At 53.2% G+C, this 23349-nt stretch overlaps 1 protein-coding gene across 7 annotated transcripts in view; it reads left to right on the forward strand.

Annotated features, from left to right (window-relative positions):
* Positions 1-23349, forward strand: part of CUX1 (cut like homeobox 1) — a 354242-nt gene that overhangs the window by 71014 nt on the left and 259879 nt on the right. For all 7 annotated transcript variants that reach the window (XM_059155149.1, XM_059155150.1, XM_059155147.1 and 4 more), the window contains exon 2: positions 5537-5647. In XM_059155149.1, the coding sequence (XP_059011132.1) occupies positions 5537-5647 (111 nt within the window). The remainder of the gene's footprint in view (positions 1-5536; positions 5648-23349) is intronic.

A 23349-nucleotide genomic window follows, 5' to 3' on the forward strand; every position in this document is an offset into this window, starting at 1 on the left:
ACGGCATTACAGTTAGGTGCTCAGAATTCCAAAGGTATGAAGGGGAGAAGGTGAGAGCATCTCCCTGCTGGCCACTGGCCTGCTTGTCCAGTCTCCTCCCAGCATAGAGGGTGGTACCCACATCTTGTACCTATAGAGCCTTCCAGAGGCATCTCGTGCATATGCAAGTACAGGAAATGTGTGCACACCTTCCTGTCCACTCGCGGTGGGTGTCTTGGTCACTGTTGGGGGACACGTTTGGGGAAATGGCCTTTACGTTTCTATCTGAACCCATGTATTTCCATGTTGGCCTGTTCCTCTTGGGTCTCTGCCCCCTCCCCTACCCGGGGGGGGGGGGGTGTTGCTGACCAGGCTCCCAGGCTCCTGGTTCCTCTGAGCCCTGTTCTTGGGTCTCTGACAGCACCTACGCCGTTGGCTGTGCCAGGGACTCGGTGAGCCCCAGGGGAGGAGAAAGAGGGTAATGGGGACCTAGTCCCTCTCACCCATGGGCCCCAGCCGAGATGGGCATCTTTCGTGAAAACTTGGAATGCTTTCTTGGTGGAAGTTATGTTCTCTTCCAAACCTCGGCTCTGTTTTGGTTCCTTGGGCCTGGTCCCTTCTGTCTTGTTGCTCTTCTGTGCCTGCCTGGTTCCTTGGCTGGACCATGGGCACCTGGAGGTCGGAGTCAGCTTCTGATTCATCTGTACATCCCTGGAGCCTCCGTCCTGGGTGGCAGACTAAGTTCGGGCCACCCAGGTCAAGTGTGCGGTCAAGTATGTGGCTCTGATAGTACAGGATAGTACGTGCTCTTGATGGATCACGTCCCGTGCCACAAATTGAACAGGCTTATCTTAATTTTTATTTCTAGAGAGGGAACGTCATTTACCCAGAACCACACAGGTTACAGCAGGCATGGAGCCTGGATTCCAAACCAGGCTTCTCCGAGGCCAGTGTCTGAAGGGTCTTCGGATGTTCTGTTTGGGGTCTGGGCAAGGGGGCGTGATGGAAGGAGTCTGGTCGGTGGTCGCTCGGGCTCCTTACAGCCCTGTCTAGCCAGAACAGCTTCATTGGTCCCCCGACCCTGTTGCTGGAAAGGAAGCAGAAAAAGCCCCGGGGTAGGGGTTGCCTTGTCCTTTTTGTTTGAGTCCTCGTAGTTTTACCGAGAAAGCCATTTGGAATTCATATTCAAGATTTGCTGTTTGATCGGCTTGTCAGGTGAGCCTGAAGGAAACACCAGATGAACTAACCCTTGGAATGAAAGTCAGAGATAAGAACCAGAGAATACTTTTCATGCTCTAGCCCAGGGGTGCTGGGGGAGAAGCCCAGAGGGAGCAGGGGGCCGAGGCCGGCCTGGCCTGGGAGCATTAGAAGGGGAGCCTCAGAGAAGTACCGCGGGTACCCCGTCCCCGCCGGTTTAATACAGACAAACAGGGGACGTACATACTCCAAAGGTGAGCAGTTTCAGACTGATCAGTGACGTTACGAAGACTCGTTTATTTTTGGGAAAATTTTCTTTTAAATAGGCCATTAGTGGCACTTTGTAATTTTTGTGGCTAATACATCTTTAACACTGGCTGAGAGGCTGGCGTTCCAGCAGAGAGAAAGTGAAAGCGTTAGGAGCTTTGCCCTTGGAGGATCCGTCCGAAAAAGAGGAAGAGCATCCCAGAAATTCTTAGCGGCGAGGCCGGCAGGATTGCAGGCATCCGCAGCTCTGTGGCAGACCGCCGTCTCCCAGCAAGGACTGTGCCTGTGCACACACAGCCTTGGCTCCAAAGCCACTGGTCTTGCTCTGGACCTCGTCACCTCTTGGCGCCAATTGCCACTTGGTGACTTGGAACAAAAATTGCAGTTTCTGCATCCAGGTGCCTGTCCATGTAAAACACTTTTCCAGGATGATTTCCACCTCTTTCGGCCTTGTTGGAAGTACCTATGTGCCCAGAGCCCACGGGTTTGCCGCCAGCCCTGCCACCTCCCCGTCCCTTTGGACCTGGGGCTGTCAGATGTTTAGAATCTTTCTTAATCATTTCGAGGGGACGCCTTCCTCTGCCCTTCCCCAGGAAAGTCCTGGCCCGGGTGAGTGGTATTTTCTGCAACTGGCCACCTCCTCCTTGTTCCTAAGCCCCGAGACTGGCCAGTGTGCAGCGCGTTGTGCAAGAAACAGCTGTTGTTTTGACAAAGGACGGGCTGGCCTGCCTTTTTGAATTACCAGAGTGAGTCAAGAGGTCATTTATTCCAGGCCTCTGCTCCTGGGCAGGTGGACAAGGAGGGACCACGAACCTGCGTGTATGGGATGCATGATGTAAAATATATTTCTGTATGTAAATCTGTATTTTTTCACATTAGCGGGATTTAAGAAATTAACATATAGTACAGGTTTTCTGATTATGTAATACATGCACGTGGCTAAAATAGTCAAAAGATACGGTTGACCCTTAAACGTTGAGGATTGGGGCGCCAACCGCCCGCATGGTCAGAAATCCACGTTATAACTCTGGACACCCCTGAAACTTAACTACTCAGAGCCTGCTATTGAGTGGAAGCCTGAGCATAGCTTAAATGATCGATTAACTCGTATTTTGTATGTCACGTGTCGTATTCCGTATTCTGCAATAAAATAAGCGAAAGAAAAGAAAACGTTATTAAGGAAACGAAAAGGAAGAGAAAATACATGTACGGTGTCGCGTCACAACAAACCCACACCTACCTAAGTGGCCCCGCGCAGGTCAAACCCGTGTTCTTTGAGGGTCAGCCGTCCGGTGAAGGGCATGTCCATCTCTCCCCTCCCCCCCCCCCCCACCCAAAGCCTTCTCAGAGCCAAGCAGTTACAAGTATCTTTTGTATATTTCTGGAGACAATCAGAGCTTATGCAAGGGTATGTAGAGAGAGCCTTTCAAACAGTACAAGCATTGTTTTGCACTTTGCTCTTTTTGCTTAAATATGTCTTGAAGATCATCCCGTCTCCTAGTGCGCATGGAGCTTTTTTTTTTTTTTTAAACCATTGCCAAATGGTCCTTGAGTGGATATGTGGGTGCACTCTTGTTGGATACTGCAGTTGGTTCCCAGTTTTTGCTTCCCCCGCCCCTTTGTGAGGTTTTAGTGCTTTTCAGATGAGGGGACTCTCCATGCTTTTTTTTTTTTTTTAAGTGACTCAGGGACTGAGGATTCTGTATTTTAGGGCCCCACCGCCACCTCCCCTAAACCCATTAAATTCCCTTGTTAATGTGTCATTACGTTTGACACTTTGAGAATAGGCAGGCCGGGTAGATAATAAAACAGTATTTGGTTTGTGTTTAATAGCTGTCTCTTCTCTGTGTTGTCCCAACAGCCTTAGAAAGCCTCAGTGTCCTTCATAAGGACTCGGGGGAGGTTTTGCGAGGGACCCGGTCAAAGATTGTGAGCCCTAAGTCCGACCGGGCAAGCACAACCTTTCCTTGCTGTGCCAATCTGTTTCCACGGTGGCGGGTGGTGGCGTGGTATTAAATTTGGGGCCCCCCCGTTGGTTTCTCATGTGGACGTGCATATGTCTGCATGCGTGGGGAAGGGAGTGTGGCAGGCCTGTGGCGGGTCCCCAACTACCAGCAGCAGGTCACCCCAGGCACACTGGCCCCGTGGCTCCACGACGAAGGTGGATTTGCTGTCTCCCACCAAGCGACCTGTCCCGGGCTCAGCCCTTCTGAGTTGGCCTTTCTGACAGATGTGCCCGTGAGGCTCCTTGGCACTGGGCTGGGCTGGACTCCAGGGAGAGGGACATGTAGGGACTCCAGGGCTCTTCCATGTCTCCTGCAGCACTGCCCCCACTGTCCCCACGCTGGTCCCCCTGGATAGGAAGGTGTCGTCGGGAGGGGGGCGGTCAGGGCCGGGCCGCACGGTCACCTCTGTGACCCCAGCGTCCAGTGGCTCCAGCAGACTGGGTGACACCCCCTCCCAGGAAGGAGGGTCCTCCTTGAAAGCGGTCCCGAGCTCTTTGTTTTTCTCCACGTTTTCTGCATCTGCGGGCAATGGGAACCAAACATCAACTCTACTTTTTCTGTCATGTTTCAATATTGGCGTTGCTCCCCGCTTCTTGAAGCCTCCTTTTATAACTTCTGCTGCTGCCGCTTAAATATAGCCGCCGAAGTCCTCCTCCTAACCAGATTGTTTATATTTTTGAAAAGCCTTCTGCTTCTCTGCGATTGCTCCCTCTTCCCCGTCCCCGTCCCCACAGCGCCACATGGGTTTCGGTTGCTCTTTTTTTCCTGCCTTCACTCGACTGGGATGTGTTTCAAATGTGGTCTATCAAAATGTGCAGTGTTTCCCTCTTTTCTGCAGTAGCTTTGACATCTGTTCTTGAATCCTAGCCCATGTTATTCTTTTGGACTTGTTTGCCCAAGATTTGCTGTAATGCCAGAAACACGAAAGGGGAGAGCGTGGTGGGGGGGGGGGGTGTGTGTGCGCACGCCCCCCCCTTAAAACTGTCTGCCATTCCCCAGTCGACAGCACGCTGGATGTTGGCTCCAGCGCCCTGTCGTCTCGTCTGGCAGTGGCCCACCCTGGCGGGCACAAGTGGAGTGCCCACCAGGAGGCCCTACAGACCTGCTGGGGTTATTTCCGCCCCAAAGGGAAACAGGCGGGACTTGGTGGGCTTGGTGGAGGGTGCGTGGAGGGGAGAGGCACATGCTTCCTGGGATCTCTGTCTCTGACTTCTCCCGCCTTTCGGTCTGCCATTGGGTCCTTGCTCTGCCGGGCCTCGGGGGAGGGGCCGTACCATAGAGAAGCCACGTGGAGCAGCCGCACTGTATCCTAAGCAGAATGTGCCGGTGTGTGTCTTTAGTCACGAAGTCCACTCAGTGAGAAAAGCGGCCTTTCGGTGGCTACGGCGGCATGTCCTCGTGCCCCTGCTGTCAGCCAGGACACCACTCTGGGCCCATCTGCCACAGCCTTGTTTGAAACCGGTCCTGCTGACAGCTCCTCCCAGAATTCCCGAGGCCAGGGCACAGGTCGTCTCTGCTTTGAGTGTCATTTTGTCGTGTGGACAGAGGTCCCCTTCCAGGGGACCTGCTCTTGGCAGCTCTCAGGGTGTCCGTGCGAGGAAAATAGTTGGAGGAAAACCGCCGTTTCCAGGTGCCTCATTTTCAGAGTTGACCACATACCGCAAATCACAATTCTTGGAAATAGGCTCTTAAAGGTCCCCCTGAAAGCATGTAGCAGGTTAATTCGGATAGTCCTGGACGTGATACGCCACCAAAGATCCAGCCCACGCGGTTGAAGACAGACAGATTGCAGGGTTTAGCAGAGAAAAACGTTTCGGCGCGTTCTGTCCTGGAAGTAGGTGTTCGTGTGCGTGGAAACAGGGCACACCGAGCTGAGCCATTCGGGTTTTCTGGGACCAGTGCATGGACTGGAGGGGAACTGCCTCAGTATCCACTTCCTCCCCACCGCCGCCTCCAGCCCCTCTGCCTGGGAGCCGAGACTCCCCATAGCCACGGGGGACCCCTCCTGGGTTCTGCCAAAGGCAGATGTGGTCTCCTCTGGTTTGCAGCGCAGTGACGATCTGGTCCTCCCTTTCGTGTCTCCGCAGAGGGAACTCGATGCCACCGCAACAGTACTGGCGAACCGGCAAGATGAAAGCGAACAGTCCAGAAAGCGACTTATCGAGCAGAGCCGCGAGTTCAAGAAGAACACTCCAGAGGTGAGGCCACAGTACCGTCCCGGTCTCGGCGCGGGGGTCTCCTCATTCCCGTCCGTATGCGGGAGCCATGGTGCAAGCATTGTGTCCCCAGCAGGCTGTGTGCCCCTCTGCGGGTGGGGACCTGGGGCTCTCTGGACAGGAGAAAGCACGAGCTCATTCCAGAGGCAGACACTGGCCTGGCTGGGTGTTGGCAGGCACGTGGCCAGCGGCGTGGCCCATCTGGGCGTCCAGCCCCCGCGCTCCTCGCCCACGTCTGTAAGCACGCCACCCCGAGTCCTCGGGAGCCCCGAGCACGAGGGCGTAGTGGGATGGGGTGTGGGGGTCCTCAGAGCGCCCCTTCCCCGGTGTGATATCTGCAGGCCACACGTATCTGAGAAGGCTGCCTGCAGACCAGACATTTCGTCGGGTAGGGCCTGTGAGACGCTTGTTTCCCGAAATACGCTTTAAAGGGCGCTGCAGACGTGCTCCTCACGAGCTACTTTTTCTGCTCTCTCTTGTAAGTGCGTGTTGGAAAGGCAGTGTTTCGGGGGGTTCGGGAAGCATCTTCCCATCTGTTGTCCAGGCCCCTCGTTCCCTCGGTCCCTCTCAGAGGCTTTTTAAGACGTGAAAAGCAAGGAAAGTTTGAGAGACAGTTGAACAGACGTGGGAATTGCGTTCTGGGAGCTTCCGCCGGTCTGGCCCGCGGTGGTTCTCGTGCTGTGGGGCCCTCACCCCAGCCTGCCGCTCCCCCCGCTCAGGTGAGAGCAGACCGCAGCCACCCACATGCCTCTGTGGGGGACACGGAGCAGGTCAGGAGGGGAGGCTGCCGCTGAGGTGCCCGGTACTTCTTGAGAAATCGAGGCACAATGGGAACTGTCAGAAGCAGACCCGTTTCTGGTGGGCCGGAGTAACTCGCTGTTTGAGGGCGGGTTGTCGTGAATCATTTTGGGGGATAAGTAACTAATCCTCTATTTCAGAATAAATATGTGGGGGAGAAGGCAGGAAGCAAGGGGGCTCTCCTGGGGCAGGTCCCCGTAAGAGATTTACATTCAGACCACCGCCTGCCCCCCCTCCTGCCCTTAAACATGGCTCTGGCACGTGTTACCCAAGCAGAAGTGCGCACTACAGTGATGGGGCCACGCGGGGATGGTCGCTCCCATGCGCTCCATGGTCCGCCTCGTCTCGAGTGAAGACCGGAGCCCACGGAGCAGCCAGGCAGCAGGACCCCCTTCCTTCAGACGCTGCCCTCCTGTCAGGGCCTTTCAGAGCAGGCCTTCCAGGAGGGTCCAGCTGTGGGGTTTCCCGAGCTCTCCTCCTGGTCCTTGACCCCGTGTCCCCTGGCCGACCCCCTTCACCTCGTCTCTCCAGCCACTCTTCACACCGTTCCAGTGACGAGCTGTCATCTGCTCTCCTGGGTTCTTACTCCCCTTCCCTTGCTGACCGTAAGTCCAGGGCTCTCCATAGAAAGCGTAAAGCAGAAGGTCAAGGTCATCCTTCCCAGGCAGCAGACAATAAGTAAATGTGGCCCGTCCTGTGGTAAGTGGTGGGAGGAGGAGGAGTGGAGAATTGCGTTCCTGGATGTTCCTCCGGAGGCCCAGGCTCCTGTCAGATCCCAGGGCTGGAGCCCATCCCGCCGCTGAGGGCCCAGCTGGTAAATTCTGGGGACAGCCCCTCCACTGACGTGGAAACCGGGGATCGGCTCCCAGAGCTTGAGGAAGCCCCCCCTGAACTGTGGCATTTTCTCCCCCGATCCAGTAAATAGGAGAGGCTCAGGGAAGAAGCAGCTTGGGTGGTAAATGCCATTTGGGGTGTTTCTTTGCCGGGCACGTTTTGAGACACTGTCTTCCTTGGAGAAGCAGGCTCAGAGCACACCTGGAAGGGGACGGAACGTTGCGGTCCTGCTTGCTCCTGGCCTTCGCCGGTGGGTCGAGGCTAGTGCTCGCTCAGGCTGCTTCTGCGGGAGGAGAGTCCCGCTGCCCCAGGAGTTACCGGGGAGCTGGGGAGGCCGAAGCTGCTTGCAGGCCCCGTGCCGCCTCCCCTTGCATTTTCCCATCCCGGGTCCGTCCTTGAAATCTGGGTGGGTCCCTGTGGGAACGCTGGGCTGGAGAAGGCGGGTTCACTTAGGCCACCAACCAGCCAGAATGCTCCAGAGAGGAAGCCACTGGAGGCCAGACTGGGGTGGGGGGCGCGGAGCAAGGAGCTACAGTGGGGTCCTCTGGGGTACGCGGAGGGCAGGGGTGTGGGGGGCAGGTCTGGTGAGTGTGGGGTCTGCAATCCAGAAGGGCTGTTCTGTTGTCTGTCTGGGTCTCAGTGCGGGGGCCCGGCTGTTTCTCCAGCATCGGTTCTTCCTGTGGCTCTCCGCTGGGGGACCGCTCCGCCCCTGACCAAGTTAACGCAGTCGAGGGAGCTCTTACAGAGATTGGGCGTGTAAAAGTGAAGGCTGCTTAGAGCTTTGTTCTCAGGGGTAAAAAATAATAATAATAATAAAATAAAAATCAGCTTGTTGGCAGGAGAGGCATCTCCCCGGGGTAGACATACACCAGGACCCTCATACCTCCCAGAGCTGGGAAGAAGGAGCGGGCCCTTGTTCCAGGGTGGCCAGCGTGGCAGGGCCGGGGCCAGGGCTGTGCCGCCGGCTGACGAGAAGGCTACGGTCTGTCTCTGCTCTGGGGAAGCAGAAAGTGCGCTCCGAGTGTCTGTGAACAGCTAGTGGGGCCGGCGTGCAGGTCAGGCACCGGAGAAGAGGCAGAGGTGATGTGAGTAGGGTTGTCTCCCGACGGGGAGGTTGTATTTTCCCGAGGTTGTATTTTCCCGCCTGGCCCTGCCCCAAGGGCAGCTGGAAAAGCTCAAGTGCAGAGGGCAGGCTGGGCTCCGCAGGTGGGCTCCGCGGACGGCCTCCTAGTCCTTCCAGGCACAGACACCAGAGCACTGAGGAGCAGGCGTCCCGCTGGCCAGAGCCTCGAAGGTTTCTCACGTGAAGGACTTTTTTTTTAAAGTGTCCATCTTCTGTCATTAAATGAAGACATTCACAGTCGGTTGACGTTACTGCGACGTCTTTTTAACTCCCGGATTGTAAGTCAACATGAAGAACGTCGCAGTTACTTCAAAAATAACGTTTTATATGTTGCTTTGATTCAGAAAAAGAGTCCCTTTCAAAGAAAAATGGTTTTTAATTTTAACTTTGCAACAAAGCATCCATTCCCTGTCGAATTAATAATTGAGAGTTGAACATAAAAGATGGGGGCATTTCTAGGTTCTGTCACTTTCCATACAGATTACCTCAGGTGACTTACCGCCTGGTGGCTCTGGCAGACTTCTGAGCCTCCCAAAGTCTCAGTTTTGCCACCTCTCCAAAGTGTGATGAGGGGGCCCAGCTCGCCAGGTTGCCCTGTGTGCGTGTGCGTGTCTGTGTGTGTGTGCGCGTGCGTGCGTGTGTGTGTCCCTGTGTGTGTGTGTGTGTCTGTGGTGTTTGTATGTGAGTGGTGTGGATTTGTGTATGTGTCTTCGCGCGTGAGCGCGTGGAGGGCTTCGCACAAGCCTGGCATCTAGAATCCAGGACTGTATATTGCTGCTGTGAACTTGGAACATACCCTCTGGAGGTTTCTGCTCTTTAAAGCTAGCTCGGGGGACTTTAAAACAACACATCAAATGCAGGTGGTTTTAGCCTGAAATATTTCCAGGGTTGTTTTGTGGTAATAGGTCATCATTTTACAGATATTTCTTGAACACCTTCCATGTGCCAGCTGGTTCCCCCCGAGCACACAGTCCTGCCGGTACTCTTGAACAGCTCCTTATCTTCCTCCCTAGCAAGCACAACATCCTTACCTGGCCTGAGAAGTGCTAGGAAAGGTACAACTGGAACCTTCCGAGAGCGCACACTTGTCCCCCAGCACTCGGCCGAGCTGTGACTTGAGCCCTGGTGCTGTGGGCCCTCAGTTGGTGTCCTGACCCTTGGGGCGCCGGGGCGGAGGGCAGCGCAGGCCCCTGCGGTGGGGTCCTGGGGCACTCGCCAGGGACCACAGGCCCAGCCCACCGGCCGCACCGTTGGAACAGGATGGTTGGCTCGCAGAAGAACGGTCCTCAGGGTCACATTTGCTTCCACAAAGAGCACGGGCTCTTGTTTGTTCTTTTCCAGCTCTTTTCAAAGGGAAGACTCTTCCTTTGCATGGGCGGGAGGGGCAGGAGAAGAGGGGAAGCAAAGACCGGGGTGCACGGCTTTCGTCATGAAACCATACTCAGGGCCCGCCTGTGTGTCCTGTCCGTGTGTCCAGCTGCTGCCCCAGAGTCCCTCTTAGGCACGTGTCTGCCCGACTTGACTGGATTCGATTTATGCTTCCTGTCAAAGGGGCCACATCATCTGAGCCGCCGTTCGGTGGTTCTCGGGGGTCCTTTGTGCCCCGACGTCCTTGTGCCTCGACAGCTCTGGCTGCCCAGAGCGTTTAGTCGTCACGACACCTGGCCCAGCGCGTTCGCATTCCCGGTCGTGGTTTCCGCATCCCTCTTGCCCACGTGCTGGGCCCGTCTTGCCCCCATTGTCCCGACAGAGCTTGGCACAGCCCTGACCATCATGGGCCCGGCCGCCTGGGGTCCTGGCCAGGACCCACCGCCCCTTGCCCGTGTGCCACGGTCTATGCTGGAAGACGGCCCTGGGCCTGCTGCCAGCCCGCACACCCGGCTCCGTGACCGGGACGTTCTCTTTGCGGCTGACCTGACTGCCTGCTCGCCGGCATCCTTGTCCTGAGTGGCACGGTCTTAGCTTGCCCCTGGTGTCCCAGGCTAGAGTGCTCTTCTGAATTTGACATTCTTGGGAAGCTGTTGTACAAAGTACAGGGTCATGTCGAGGTATGACTCGGAAAGAAACCTTCGTGCCATCGGCAGATGGAGCTAGGCCTGTGGGTCCCTTCACACCTCTGCCAGGTGGGGCCCCAGGCTGGGGTGGGGGTGGGGGTAGGACCTTCTTCAGGAAAGCCAAGGTCATCTCTGTATTGATCAGGAGGGACTGTGGGAATAAGAAAAGAGAGCATGGCGCTGATCACGGTGGCTGTCCCATGCAGGACCCCCCACGCCCCTGTTGCCAGTGAGCTGGGGGTGCTTGTGGGGGAGGGTGTAGGACGACACTGGCGGCTTCGGGAGTCCTTGTGCACTCCCTGTGAGAGGAGGAGTCGGCGGGGGGGCGGGCAGTAATATATAGCCGTGGCCCGGGCCCAGATGCATTCGGTCACTGCCTCTAAGCCTTTATATAGCCACTGCAAGGAGTGACTCAGCCTGGAAAAAGAGAGTCACTTCAAGCTGCAGCTCGGATGGACACGTCCTGCACGGGCTGCCTTGAGCCCATGTGGCCGGGACTCCGCGGGAGGCTGGGGGCAGCCGCAGGGGCCCCGGGCAAGGCTGGTGTTGCCACAGCAGCGTGGAGTCGGGATGGGGGAGCGGTCCCCGGGCTCACATGTGACTCCCTGTGCCTTTGTGACCATCTCACTGTGCTTTGACGCTGTCAGCAACGACCGGCAATGTTTGCATTGAGCAGCGAGCGAATTTTCCACCCTTCTTTTCCTACAAATGCACAGACTCCGGAGGCCGGCCGCACTCTCCAGTTGACCGCTGTTTCATATTTTAACCACCTTTTTGTTTTTTGGCTTCTGTCCTCCTAAGACTCTAAAAGCAGTGCACACAAAAGATTGGAAACAGCCGCGTAAATTCCTGTATATCTTGTAGGACGTGGGAGTGCGTTCTTCGGAGACCCACGGTGCCCACTGACACACTGTGACTTTCACAGAGGAGGGCACACCAGACGTGCCTCTCGGGACTTGGGCCTTTCAGGGAGGGCTGTGATGGGGGAGGCGGCCTGCAAGTCTGGAAGACTGGGAGGTGCAGGCTGGACACCAGCTAGACACCCCTACCCCCAGCACAGAGCTCGTGTTGGGGGCCTGGGGACCAGCAGTGTTAGTACAGTTCCACTTCCGAAGGGCAAGGCCTCTGTGTCCAGCTATGCACTTGGCGTTCCGTGGACACTTGACGACAATTGTAACATAAAAAATCCTACCATATTTATAACATTTATTTAGGAATCTTTTCTTTACAAAACAGAATTCTTAAAAATGCAAATTGCTCTGCAAGATTCATTTCTCAGACAGGCAACTAACAACACTGTATTTGATGCTTCAGTTTCATTTTTTTTGTGCAGAATTAAAAAAAAAAAAAGAATTTAAGAAACGCCTTCCTTTGGTGATACTTCAAAATGTTAAACATAGCGTTACCCTGTGACCTGGCGTTTCCACCCCTAGGTATATATCCAAAAGAACTGAAAACGGTTCCACACAAAAACTTGCCCACGAATGTTCATAGCGGCATCATTCAAAATAGCGCAAGAGGAAAAGCACCCCGAGTGACCATCGACAGGTGAACTCCTAAAGGAGATGCGGTGTGTCCATACAAAGGAGTATTATTCAGCTATAAAAAGGAGGGAAGCACTGATACCTTCTCCGGCGTGGTTGAACTTTGAGAGCATTATGCTAAGTAGAAGGACCCAGATGGAAAATGCCACATGATTCTATTTATACAAAATGTCAAGAACAGGCAGATAGATCCATAGAGACGGAAAGTAGACAAGAGGTTGCCAGGGGAAGGGAGCGAGTCCTAATGCTTACAGGGTTTTGTTTCTGGTGTGGAGAGAATGTTCTAGAATTGAGTAGTGGTGACGGTTACACAACTCTGTGAATATGTCCGACACCACTGAACTGTGTACTTTAAAGGGTAAACTCTACGGCATGTGACTTTCCTCTCCCAACGTTTTTGCTTAATACCTTTCTTTGTAGGGGTAGGAAATTATTCATCTGTCCTCTCTGATACCCTGGAGAAATGCCCCCCAGAGAAGTATCTGGTGAATTTTCATTTAGGCAGCACAGACTTCATTTCTAAAAGGCCACTCCTGTACCTAGCCAAATTATAAAGCTCAAATAATCAACTCGGATGTTTAATCATTCTAGAATCACCCACTGTTAAGTTACAATAAGACTTTAACTAGAAAAAGTTTAAAAATTAAAAGTGAGCTTTTTTTTTTTTTTTTTAACAGTTACCAATTAAACACTGTAAGCCAGTTTATCTACCCAAGAGGTTATTTCCTCTTTGGGGTCCCTTGGTGAGAAAACCTGCCTTGAGCATGAGGGGGTGATGGGTACAGGTCACTGCGAAGTCAGCCTCAAGTCGGTCAGTGGCTGGTGGCTCTGTTGTCCGCCCCGCGTTCCCGGCAGAACTGGCAGCACAGCCTAAGGCACCAGGAGGCCCGTGGAGCAGGTGGATTGGCTCGGGTGCAAGCAGATTGGGCGGGAGTCCAGTGCTCACCCCTCCGTGTACAGGAATACTTCGGGGGGTCGCGTGAGAAGCGTGTGAGATGCCTGGAAGCTAACTGTCCAGCCCCACGCCGGAAGTGGATGCAGTGGATATTCGGGCCGGGGATCTTGACCAGGGTCACTAAGCATTCCAAGACCCGGACCTGTCTATGTGTGCGGGACAGATCATGTCCCAGATCCTGGGCGGGTGAAAGGAATTCAGGTGGATGGAGCACATAGTAGGATCTCAGTAAACCTGTCCGCCCTTTGTTCTTTCCTCCTTCCCTCCCTTCTAAGCGTGGTTCTGAGCCCTTGCGGGGGTCCAGAGGCAATCTGAGGTTCAGAGAGATAGCAGGCACTGAGAGAAGGTTCTAGGTCTCATAGAAGGACAGGCAGGCAGTGACCAATGTGTGGTCCACAGGCAGGATGGTGCAGGTGGCAGTCAGAAGTGACACAGGACACTGGGGAACGAGTGAGGATGGATGGGGTGAGGGCGCTTTGGGGGGTTAGGGCAGTTTTTTGAGTCAAAGATAGAAATCGCCCCCCCAAAGAGTGAATTTGGTCAGGTTGTTTAGAAGTGGGGTCCCTAAAATTTCAGCTCAAAGCCTGATGATCTTTGTTTAAAAATCAGCTACTTTCAGATGTCCCATTTGGTCCCTCTATGTTCTGAGACTGGGATGCTGTTGGGTTTGGATGCTAGGAAGTTTGGTCAGTTTGGGGGATTCCTTCTTTTGTTCCAGTGCCTTTGGCCCAGAAAAGTGAATTCTTAGGTCATCAGTGGAGGATTAATCTGTCAGTCTGCGCTGTCGGTGACGCGGGAGCCCCGCCCAAGGGGCAGCAGAGTGGCGTCTGAGAGCCCCCCATCGCCACCGCCACCCCAGGCCATGCTTGCTTCCTGTGAACCCCATGGGGCCGTCTGTCCCGATCACTCCCTGAAACTTGGACAGGGCCGGCGTTCCCTTTCCTTCCTGAGCCTGTGTGTCGCTTCCTTCTGTGTCTTGCAGTCTTTAAAGGGCTATTTTGAGTATAAGAGACAAATTATCTGAGAGTTTAATAACTGTCAAAAGGAAGAGGCTGTAATTAGATGCATGTGGTGTGGAAGTCTGGTCGACAGCATGCTGAGCTGTACGACCTCTCTGGGCTTCCGTGTTCTCGTCCAAACTCTGGAGTGATGACAAGTATCCCGGAGTTGCAATGAGTCAGACGACTTGTTGTAGACTATCCAGAGTAGCTTTGGCAGATAGTAGACACTCAATAAATGGTGTGTTGTACGTACGTTATTAAAACCTGATCTTCCGAAAGGAGAATTTGTGTTTTTGAGTATATCGCAAGTCAGAGAGAGAGAGAGGGAGTGTGAGGGGGAAACGGAGCCGAGGTAGTAGCAGGCTCCCCGCCGAGCAGGGAGCCAGACACGGGGCTCGATCCCAGGCGCCCGGGACCCTGACCTGAACCGAAGGCAGATGCTTCGCCAACTGAGCCACGCAGGCGCCCCTCCAGAGTTTAAGGCCCTAAAGGAACACGAACATTTCAGGATCCTCTTCCAGCATAGATCGGCCTCTGGGCCTGTGCAATTAGAGGCCTGGTTTCTGTTGCAGACTTGAGTAGATTAAACGAAATGAAAACAGGCTCGCTCCATATGTATAGAGATGGTGGTCTCCCTCTCCCGTGGCGGAGCTCGGCCGTGCGTAGAGGGAAATACACGGGCTGGGCTCGCTCATCGGAAGCGGTTCTTGACACGTAGCCCTGAACACATCTTTCCGGTCACTGACCTTCCAGGAGATGCATTTTTGAATGGAGGTCATTCCGGGGAGGGTCTTCTCCACGGACTCCTTTGCTGGGCTCCGGTTGTAAGGCGTGATGACTAAATGTGAAGGCCGTTCAGTTTGGTTGGAATTGTGGCGAACTGTTGATTAATATTTATTATTTCCCAAGAGCAAAGCATTATGCTGAGCACATTACAGACACCTCGCAGCCCCTCGCGGTCACCCTGGGTGGGGAGTGACAAGAGTGCCAGTTTATCGCATGTCAGCCACCTGCCTACCAGGCAGCAGGCCCCTGAGGATGAGGCTGTCACCACTGTGCGACCCTGTCCCCCTTTAGCTTCTAGAAGCTGACTTTCTGTCTTGCACTAATGTCAGTTGAGAAAGAGACAGTGGGATGGCAGGTCCTGCCGCCCCTGACCGTTGTCGTCTCCAGTGTTTCTTTCCTCGCCAGGGGTAGGGGACTGCGGGCCGGGGTGGGCGTGACTGACCCCTGTACATTGATTAGGCACCGACATGTCAGCTCTCGGTTTGAACTTGCAAACCTGCAGTTGCGTAAAAAGTTAAGTTTACAAGAAGCATTATAAGCCTGCTGTGCAGAGTAGAGTCATTTTGTCTGGAGCCCGGTGTTTTTACCAGACGACCAAAGACCTTAGGATGTCGTCAGTAGAGTGCCCTGAGTGCTTTGTTGGGAATCTGGACCCTCAGATCCCGATTCTGGCTCTGTCGAGGCCCGGATTGGAGAGCCAGGCCAGCCAGGTCTCCTCTGCGGTTTGATCAGAGAGAGGAGGCGATGGCATGCTGAGTGGCTGGGCTCTGGGCCTCTGTAGAGTGGGCCCTCCCCATAAGCCCCAGACTTAGGTGCTGCCCTTTCCTAGCTTGTCCCGTGTACTTGACCTCTTGGGGATTTTCGTTCAGAATTTGTTTTGCATCCAGTTAGGAGTCATGGTGATCCCGCTGTGTGTGGAGTGGATATCCCAGGGTTATTCTTTTTGGAGGGCTCTGGTCGCTGCAGGGACACAGCTTATCTCTAATGCAAAGAGAGGGAAACTGAGGCCCAGAGAGGAGGAGGAAGAAACAGAGCTCCTGAGTGGCGAAGCTGGCGGGAGATTTTCAGTCCAGGCCGCCGGGCGGCCGGTCTTTGCTGGAGCAGGTCCTCAGGGAGCTTTTACAGAGGAGCTCGTGGAGGTGCCCTCCCCTGCTCCCGGGGCCCCAGCAGCTAGCCTCCCTGGGGCATGTAGTCGGGAGAACACAGGCTGGGTGACTGCCCCCTGACGCACCTGCCAGCTGCGGGAGGCCTCTCCTGGTGGTTCCCTGCCTCACTCAATGTTCCAGCCCCAGAAGGCCAATCGGGCCCCCACTTGGACCCCCCATTTATTCATCTCTTCACTGACTCTGCACCTGGAGTGCTTTCAAGAAACCGCTGCAGAGAGCCTCTGGGACAAGTATCCTGAAATTGGACAGCCGGTGACAGCCTGACACCTTCCCCGTCGCCTTCGTGTTGGGCCACGCAGACCTTGCATCTGTAAGGGATGGGACACATTTCACCCCTATAAAGGTTTTGCACCAAACAGACCCTGGCCCACGTTGCTTTCAAGAGCTTGTCTGAGGGGGTAGCCACTTAGGCAGAAAGATCCAGAAGGTAGGTGCCCCCGTGCCTCCCCTGAGCCCCACTCACAGGCCTCAGTGTAGAATTTTACCTGCAGTGACTTCATTGTCTTGTACACCAAGCCAAGTAACTGGGTTTAAACAGTTTTTGTGTGACATATTTCTAGCATACTGAAAAGTATGGAAAACAAAACATTTTCCTGCCCTTCGTGAAGACCAGATAGATGTCGACATTTTGCCCATTCGCCTCCGATGCCTGGTTTTTTTCAGATAGAAATAACACCTTGCACACACAGCTTGAATCCTACTTCCATTCCTTCTCCTGCCTTCTTCCCTGTTCTAAAACCGAGGTTTCCTTTCCATACACTTCTTGCATTCGTGGCAATGTTTATGCTCTCATAAGCCGTGGGCATTGTTGTGCGGATACGCGCGTTTTACTGTTTATGCAAATGGTATCTTGCTATGTACGTATGTATCCTTTGACACTTGCCTTTTTCACAAATGATACCTTTATTTATTTATTTATTTATTTTTAGAGATTTTTATCTGTTTATTTGAGAGAGAGAACATGAGTATGGGGAGAGGGAGAAGCAGGCTCCCCGCTGAGCAGGGAGCCCACCACGGGACTCCATCCCAGGACCCCAGGATCACGACCTGAGCCGCAGGCAGATGCTTTACTGACGGAGCGCCCCCCCTCCGCTGGCGCCTCTACCAGGCATTGGCTTTTAGAGAGTTAGTCCTGGGCGCTGCCTGCACACATCCAGTCTGTTCATTTGGGCTAAAGGACACAGTGGTTCGCTGTCTGCGGGAACCCCAGGGGACGTCTCCGTCCCCCCACTGAGATGGCAAGTGGAGTTTTGGTTGTTGCCGGACTGTTTCCTTGCGATGATACCCCTCCCCGGGCGTCGTGGCTTCAGGTGTTTCCTGCGGTGGACACCCGGAAGTGTGATCACGGTCACAGCCTTGACCAGCTCCATGTGGCCCGAACTTGCTCTTGGTGGTTCGTGCTGTTACCCTCACTGGCGAGCTCCTGGCCATGTCCTCACTGATTTTTGTTGTATTTCCTTATTTCTGATGTGGGTGGACACCCTTTTGTATAATGACTTGCCTGGACAGTGTCGTCTTTTGAGTCTCAACTGCTCGTGTCCTCTGTTTATCTACGAGACTTTTTTTCTTAACCGACTTGCAGGCAGTTCCTGGGCCGTGGCCTGGCCTGTCTTTTCGCTATGTTTACAGTGTCGTTGGTCACCAGAAGATTTTAATTTTGGGGCGCCTGGGTGGCTCAGTGGGTTAAAGCCTCTGCCTTCAGCTCAGGTCATGGTCTTAGGGTCCTGGGATTGAGCCCCCCATCGGGCTCTCTGCTTAGCCTGGAGCTTGCTTCCTCCCCTCTCTCTCTGCCTGCCTCTCTGCCTACTTGTGATCTCTATGTCAGATAAATAAATAAAATCTGAAAAAAGAAAAAAAAGATTTTAATTTCAATTCAGATGAACCCTTTTCAGTTTTAGAGGTAAAGCTTACATTTTCCTAGGTCTTATTTCAGAAATCTTTCTTGTGCTCCTGTCATAAAGATGGCCTCTAGTGCTTTCCTTCAGTAGCTTTTCGGTTTTGCTTTTCACGTCAGGCCTGTCATGTGTTTCTGGGGCTGCTCGTGGGTGTGGCTCTGATTTCGCCCTGTTGGTTGAGAGCCCCTTGTCTCAGAACATTTTACCTGAGGTCCCCCTCTCCCAGGCTCATGGCCAAGGCCGGGCATCCAGGCGGGGAAGGGGCTGTCCTCACGGCTCTTCAGAATGTTCTCGACTGTACTTCCACAGGACTTTTAGAACCATCTATCTACTTCCGCCTTTAAAATTCTGGTGGGCTTTGTATTGGAATTTCACTGAATTTGTAGATTAGCTGGGAGAGACCTTACAAAGCATGGAGAGTTTTGATGGCATCGCTTTAGATCCTGGGTGACTTTCATTCTGTGCGCGACTGCAGGGATCTGTGCGGGCTGTGCTCTCTCAACTTGCCCTCGCTCATTGTGTGCACGGAGGATAGTCACAACCGACGGATTGATCATCGTGGTCTGGAGCCAGGCACAAAAAATAAACCCCGCTCTGTTATCATAGGTGGCTGTGATTAAGATCAGGGGGAAGGTCGGCCGCGGGCCTCCTAACACTGACAGTTTCGTTCAGAAGATTAAGTGGTTCTTCATTTTTGGCCCCGGCCATCAGTAGCTTAAAGCCATTACTGTCTATTGGCTGTTTGGTTTGTCTGAAATATGGAGGCTGGTCTCAGCCTATTTCCCTGGGGTCAGGTGTGTTCACATAATCAAAGTGCCAGGAGCCCATAGTGTGTTTGTGTGTGTGTGTGTGTGTGTGTGTGTGTGTATGCACACAGATCAGCCTTCTCGGGGGAGAAGTGTGCGGGGGCCCAGACAGAGATGCTCTTCTCGTGTTTGCATTGAAAAATGTGCACTCTTCCCTAAGACAGCGTTTTTCAGCTCATTTTTGAGATAGACTTGCGCAGCCAGTCACGGGTGCTTCCGGAAATGACCATTTGGAAAGCCGTCGCCCGTTGGCCAAGTGAAGGAAAACGAAGACCCCTTTTCTGGGGACATGTGTGACACCGGCATTTTCATCAGCCGCCGTGGTTTCCACGACCTGTTCGGAGAAGAACCATAGCTTCTGTTTCCTTTAATTAAAAGTCCATGACGATGAGGAAATTTGGATTTACTCTGTTTGTACGTAAACAAGCCATGAAAAGCATTTCATAGGTATCTAAATGCTGGCTTTGCCACAGCAAAGAAAAAGTGCCGGCTCCCACAGGAGTATGAACCACCCCTGCCAGGGACCTGTGAATCTAGGAAGGCAGGAAACAGTAGAAAAATTTGATCTGGACAGATTGGGCTAATACCGTGGAGCACAGAGCTCGTGGTTTGACTCCCTTTGCTCCTTGCAGATAAGGGAAGTATGTCTGTCTTTTTCTTTCAGATCTGTTTGTACTTCAATTAGATAAAATGTTTGTATTCATTTTCTTAATTATAAGTGTGAGAAGCGAGTTCCATGGTAACCCTTTTTAAGTAACTGAACCGATATGCTAGAGCCAGAAGAGCCGAGAGTCCTTTTTATTTTAAAATTCTTTTTGCATTAACACATCTGCAGCGTTGAGGAATATATGGAAAATTGAAATAGTGCTTCTATCCTGCCGTGTCTCCAGCACGTCAATAAATCACCTTTTTTTTCCTTTTAAAATGTCTGGCCTTATAATTTATGTTTGCATAACCCATTACTAAATTCATAGTAGGTGTTTTAGTTGGCAGCATTATTCCGGGGTTTCTGAAGATCTTGAAAAAAAAAAATACAGAGCCTTTGTTAGTATTTATATTTAAGTGGACATTTTTCCTTTAAAAAAAAATAATGAATTAGTTTTTATAAAAAGAATTGGGAGCCTAGCTATTTACCTTTTCCTTAACCAAACAACATTAAGTCTGTTTTCCCACATTATCAACTGTCAGGGGTTCTTTTTTTAAAGATTTTATTTATTTATTAGAGAGAGAGATGGAGAGAGAGCGCGCACAAGTCCGGGGGGAAGGGGCAGAGGGAGAGGGAGAAGCAGGCTCCCCGCTGAGCAGGGAGCACGACTCGGGGCTCCATCCCAGGACCCTGAGCTCATGACCCAAGCCCAAGGCAGACTCTTAATGGACTGAGCCACCCAGGCGCCCTGTCACGAATTTCTCAGTAGACATTCCCCCTCTTTCTTTCTTCTTTTGATTAAAACTGGCAGAAGAAAATGATTGTGATATTTAGATCAAACTAATTTCTATATAATTTTCTGTAGGTTTCATGTTGCACAGAAAATCAGAATTTCTGGTTTAGTGATTTTTTTTTTTCCGTTTCCTAAATGCATTTGACTGTGTTCATTATAAAACGAAGATGAATGTATTCATTCATTTATAACACTGCTTGGTGCTTGACCAGAAATAGAAATGTTCTGGGCTAGTTCACATACTTGTGGCTTACCTTTGAGACTTTCTAATTTTTAACCAGACATTTAAAAATAATCATTGTGTCTTCCAGCCCTAAGTTAGGAAAACTTTCAGAGCCTCACTCTGAATTGATGAAAAAAAAAAAAGTTCTTTCTGGTTTTTATTGTGGAAGTTTAAAAAGCGATTTTGACGGTAGTGACAAAGCTGGAAGGGCCCTTTATGGTGTTCTGAAGAAGTTTGCTTTATCTGAAATTTCTAATCTTCTCCTTTCCCTGCCTCTCATTAGCTGGTCAATAAAGTTTTCAGTATAAAATATGTCTCAGCCCATGGAAATGACTGTGGCCAATCAGAGGAGGGATTGTTTCTCCCTGAGGGAGCCTTAATATGTTTATCAGGAAGTCTGTAGCCTCCTCAGTCTCTTTGTGAGATGGATTGCAGGTCATTGTTCAAAGGAGAGTGGTGTGTTTAAAAATTCAGAATTTAACACGGTTCAAGCTATGATCTCAAAGCCCAGGGGTGCCGCGTAAGCTTGGAAAGCCCTGACTTCCTCCTCTCCGAGGATGGAAAGAAATGACAGTTTTCTTTGTTTTTGCTTATTTCAGAGGCCTAGCTCGTCAGACAGTTTTGGACATGCCTTCTTTTCTTCGGAGCGTTACTTTCGTCTCGAAGGTGTTTATTCTGGTTGTGTTGCTCTGGCCAGCCTGCTGCCCCCGGTGGGAATCATTTCTGTTGGGTTCAGAAGGTGCCTTGTGCACCTCTGCGTTTACTTCTAGAAACTTGAGTGGGCATTACTCTGGCTCCCTGGGGCAGGGCAGGGTTTCGAGAGTCCGTCCAACTTTTAAAAGCGCTGCTCTCAGTCCTAAGCCACTCGGGGCTCTTCCACGAACGGCGAGAGGAGATTAGAGAAATGGTATTGTCGCTCACGGTGGATGAGAAACACATTCTCTGGCTTCCTGCGGGGTGTGCTACCCCCTTGCCCTCCACCCCCTGCCCCTGAACTCGGTGGCCCCATCAGCGTGAGCCTTGCGGTTGTGTCCCCGAAAGCATTTCCACCTGGTGAAGGTGCCATGCCAGAAGCTGGAAGAAAGGAGAAAGGAGGTGTTTATCGTCCCAAAGACGCCTTCCAACTTTTATTATTAACTTCTTTCCAAAGTAAACTTTCGGGTTTGTTTCAAGTCCTTTCCGGCCAAAGTGCAGTTGGGTTTGCCGTGTCCTGTAGGAGTGGAGGCGAGAACAGCATCGCGCTGGCCGGGGACGAGGAGGGGCTCTGGAGGGCAGCTGTGGGGTGGTTTGGACTTGGGAACCGGGGGCCTGAATGACTGAGGCCTGCTTCCATTAGCCCCTTCTCCATCCTGTGCCACGCGAGAAGTGCTGGGGGTCCCCAGAGCTCCCCAGGGCTGCCCCTCAATGCAGCCGGAGATGGGTACGGAAATGGAACATTCTGGTAAAGAGTTGTCATTGACAAAATGGAAATGGTGGGGCCCAGAGAAGGGGCTCCATGGGAGATGCAGGAGCCCTGAGCTGGAATAACTGGTGGCGGGGCTGTCGCCAGGAGTGAACAGTCTGCGGAATGGTGGGGTGGCCAGTGGCACAGGGCAGAGCCTCCAGAGCAAGACTGAGGAACCTGGACCCCCCCACAAGTGGCCCCAGGGCCAGGCTTACATGCTGGTGCTGCACGCCCTGGCATAGCGCGTGGATGTTCCAGGAGCAGAGGTAGAGCCAGAGCTGCTGCGGTCACGGGCCTGCCAAGAAACCCCGCGCTCGGCGAGGGAACCAGCGGTGGTCATTACCGTCTTCAGCCAGCAAACCCCTGTTGTGTGCCTTCTTGGTGCCTAGTACTATTCCAGGCCCCAAGGACACCGCAGCGAACAGAAACCCCAAATCCCAGCCCTCTCAATGCTTACCTTCCAGCGGCGGTGACCACACGCCGACACATAGGAAGTTGTTCCAGGAGACACGGGTGTGGAACCCTGACTGTGGACCTGGGGCACCAGAGACCGTGACCTTGGGAAATGCTTGGCTGAGAAGGGCAGGGAAGAGGCAGGCAGTGGCCAGAGAAGGACAAGGTTTAAGAGGGCAGTTTTCCCCACCCTGCAGGGGGCCTGAGCTTGCATCGAGGTGGCCGTGGGCGGGGAGAGCAAAAGCCCGTGAGGGGCAGGGGTGTGATTCCGCGGGTGTGGGAAGGGGGCTCAGGGTCAGGCTCCCTGGCTGGAGGGCAGGCGTGAGTTTGGGTGGATAATAGGGTGTGGGCCAGAAGTGAAGGTAGCTTTTAGGTAGTGGCACCAACCCTCCTGGAGAAGTAGAAGTAACTGTGCTTGTGAGGTGAGTGGGAGGGCCCGCGCTGGGGTGGGAGGGGGAGCGGACAGGGTTTGCAGTGGCCGAGAAGGCGATGGCGGAGGGATTTGGCAAAGCCAGCCAGAAGGATGGGGTGCTTGGCCAAGCCCCGCTACGGCTGGGTTCTCGGGTGTGCGGAAGGACACAGCGGTGGTCCTGTGCAGGATGGCCAAGGACTCTTGGGGATGACCAGCCCTGGTCCCACGGGCTTCCTTGCTTTCGGTTCCCTGTTAGCGCTGGCCCTGAGGCTTTTGAAATCCTGCAGCAGCGGCCAGCTGTGAAGTCCCGTTTCTTGTCTCTCCTGGTTTTGATGGTGAAGAAATCAGCTTTGCTTCTTGTCGTGCAGGAACCACCACCCTGTGCCAGTGTCTTTTCCTAAGGTGGCTAATCTGAAAGTTTCCTGGGTGTGTGTGTTGTGTCCTTGGGCCTCATCCGCCACCTAGTGAGACACGACCTCCTGTGACGGGCCTGGGGACTAGCATTAGGACCAGCACTCACCCCCTGCCTGCTCTCCCCATTTCTTGCTTGGGGAATTTGTACCCGGTCGGGTCATCCAGGCTCCCTTAGTCTCCTCGGGTGGCTTCTTTCCTCTTCCATGAAGATGTAGAAAGCTTTCCCTGCGGGGCCACGAGGAAGCTCCTTCTACAGTTCTCATATCTCTGATGCCCTGCAGCGTCCTCGATGCTCAGAGAGTGCCTGTGGAGGGGCCACCTGAAGCCCAGGGGTGGT

The sequence above is a fragment of the Mustela lutreola genome, chromosome 17 (assembly GCF_030435805.1).
Source record: "Mustela lutreola isolate mMusLut2 chromosome 17, mMusLut2.pri, whole genome shotgun sequence".
NCBI classification, from domain to species: Eukaryota; Metazoa; Chordata; class Mammalia; order Carnivora; family Mustelidae; genus Mustela; species Mustela lutreola.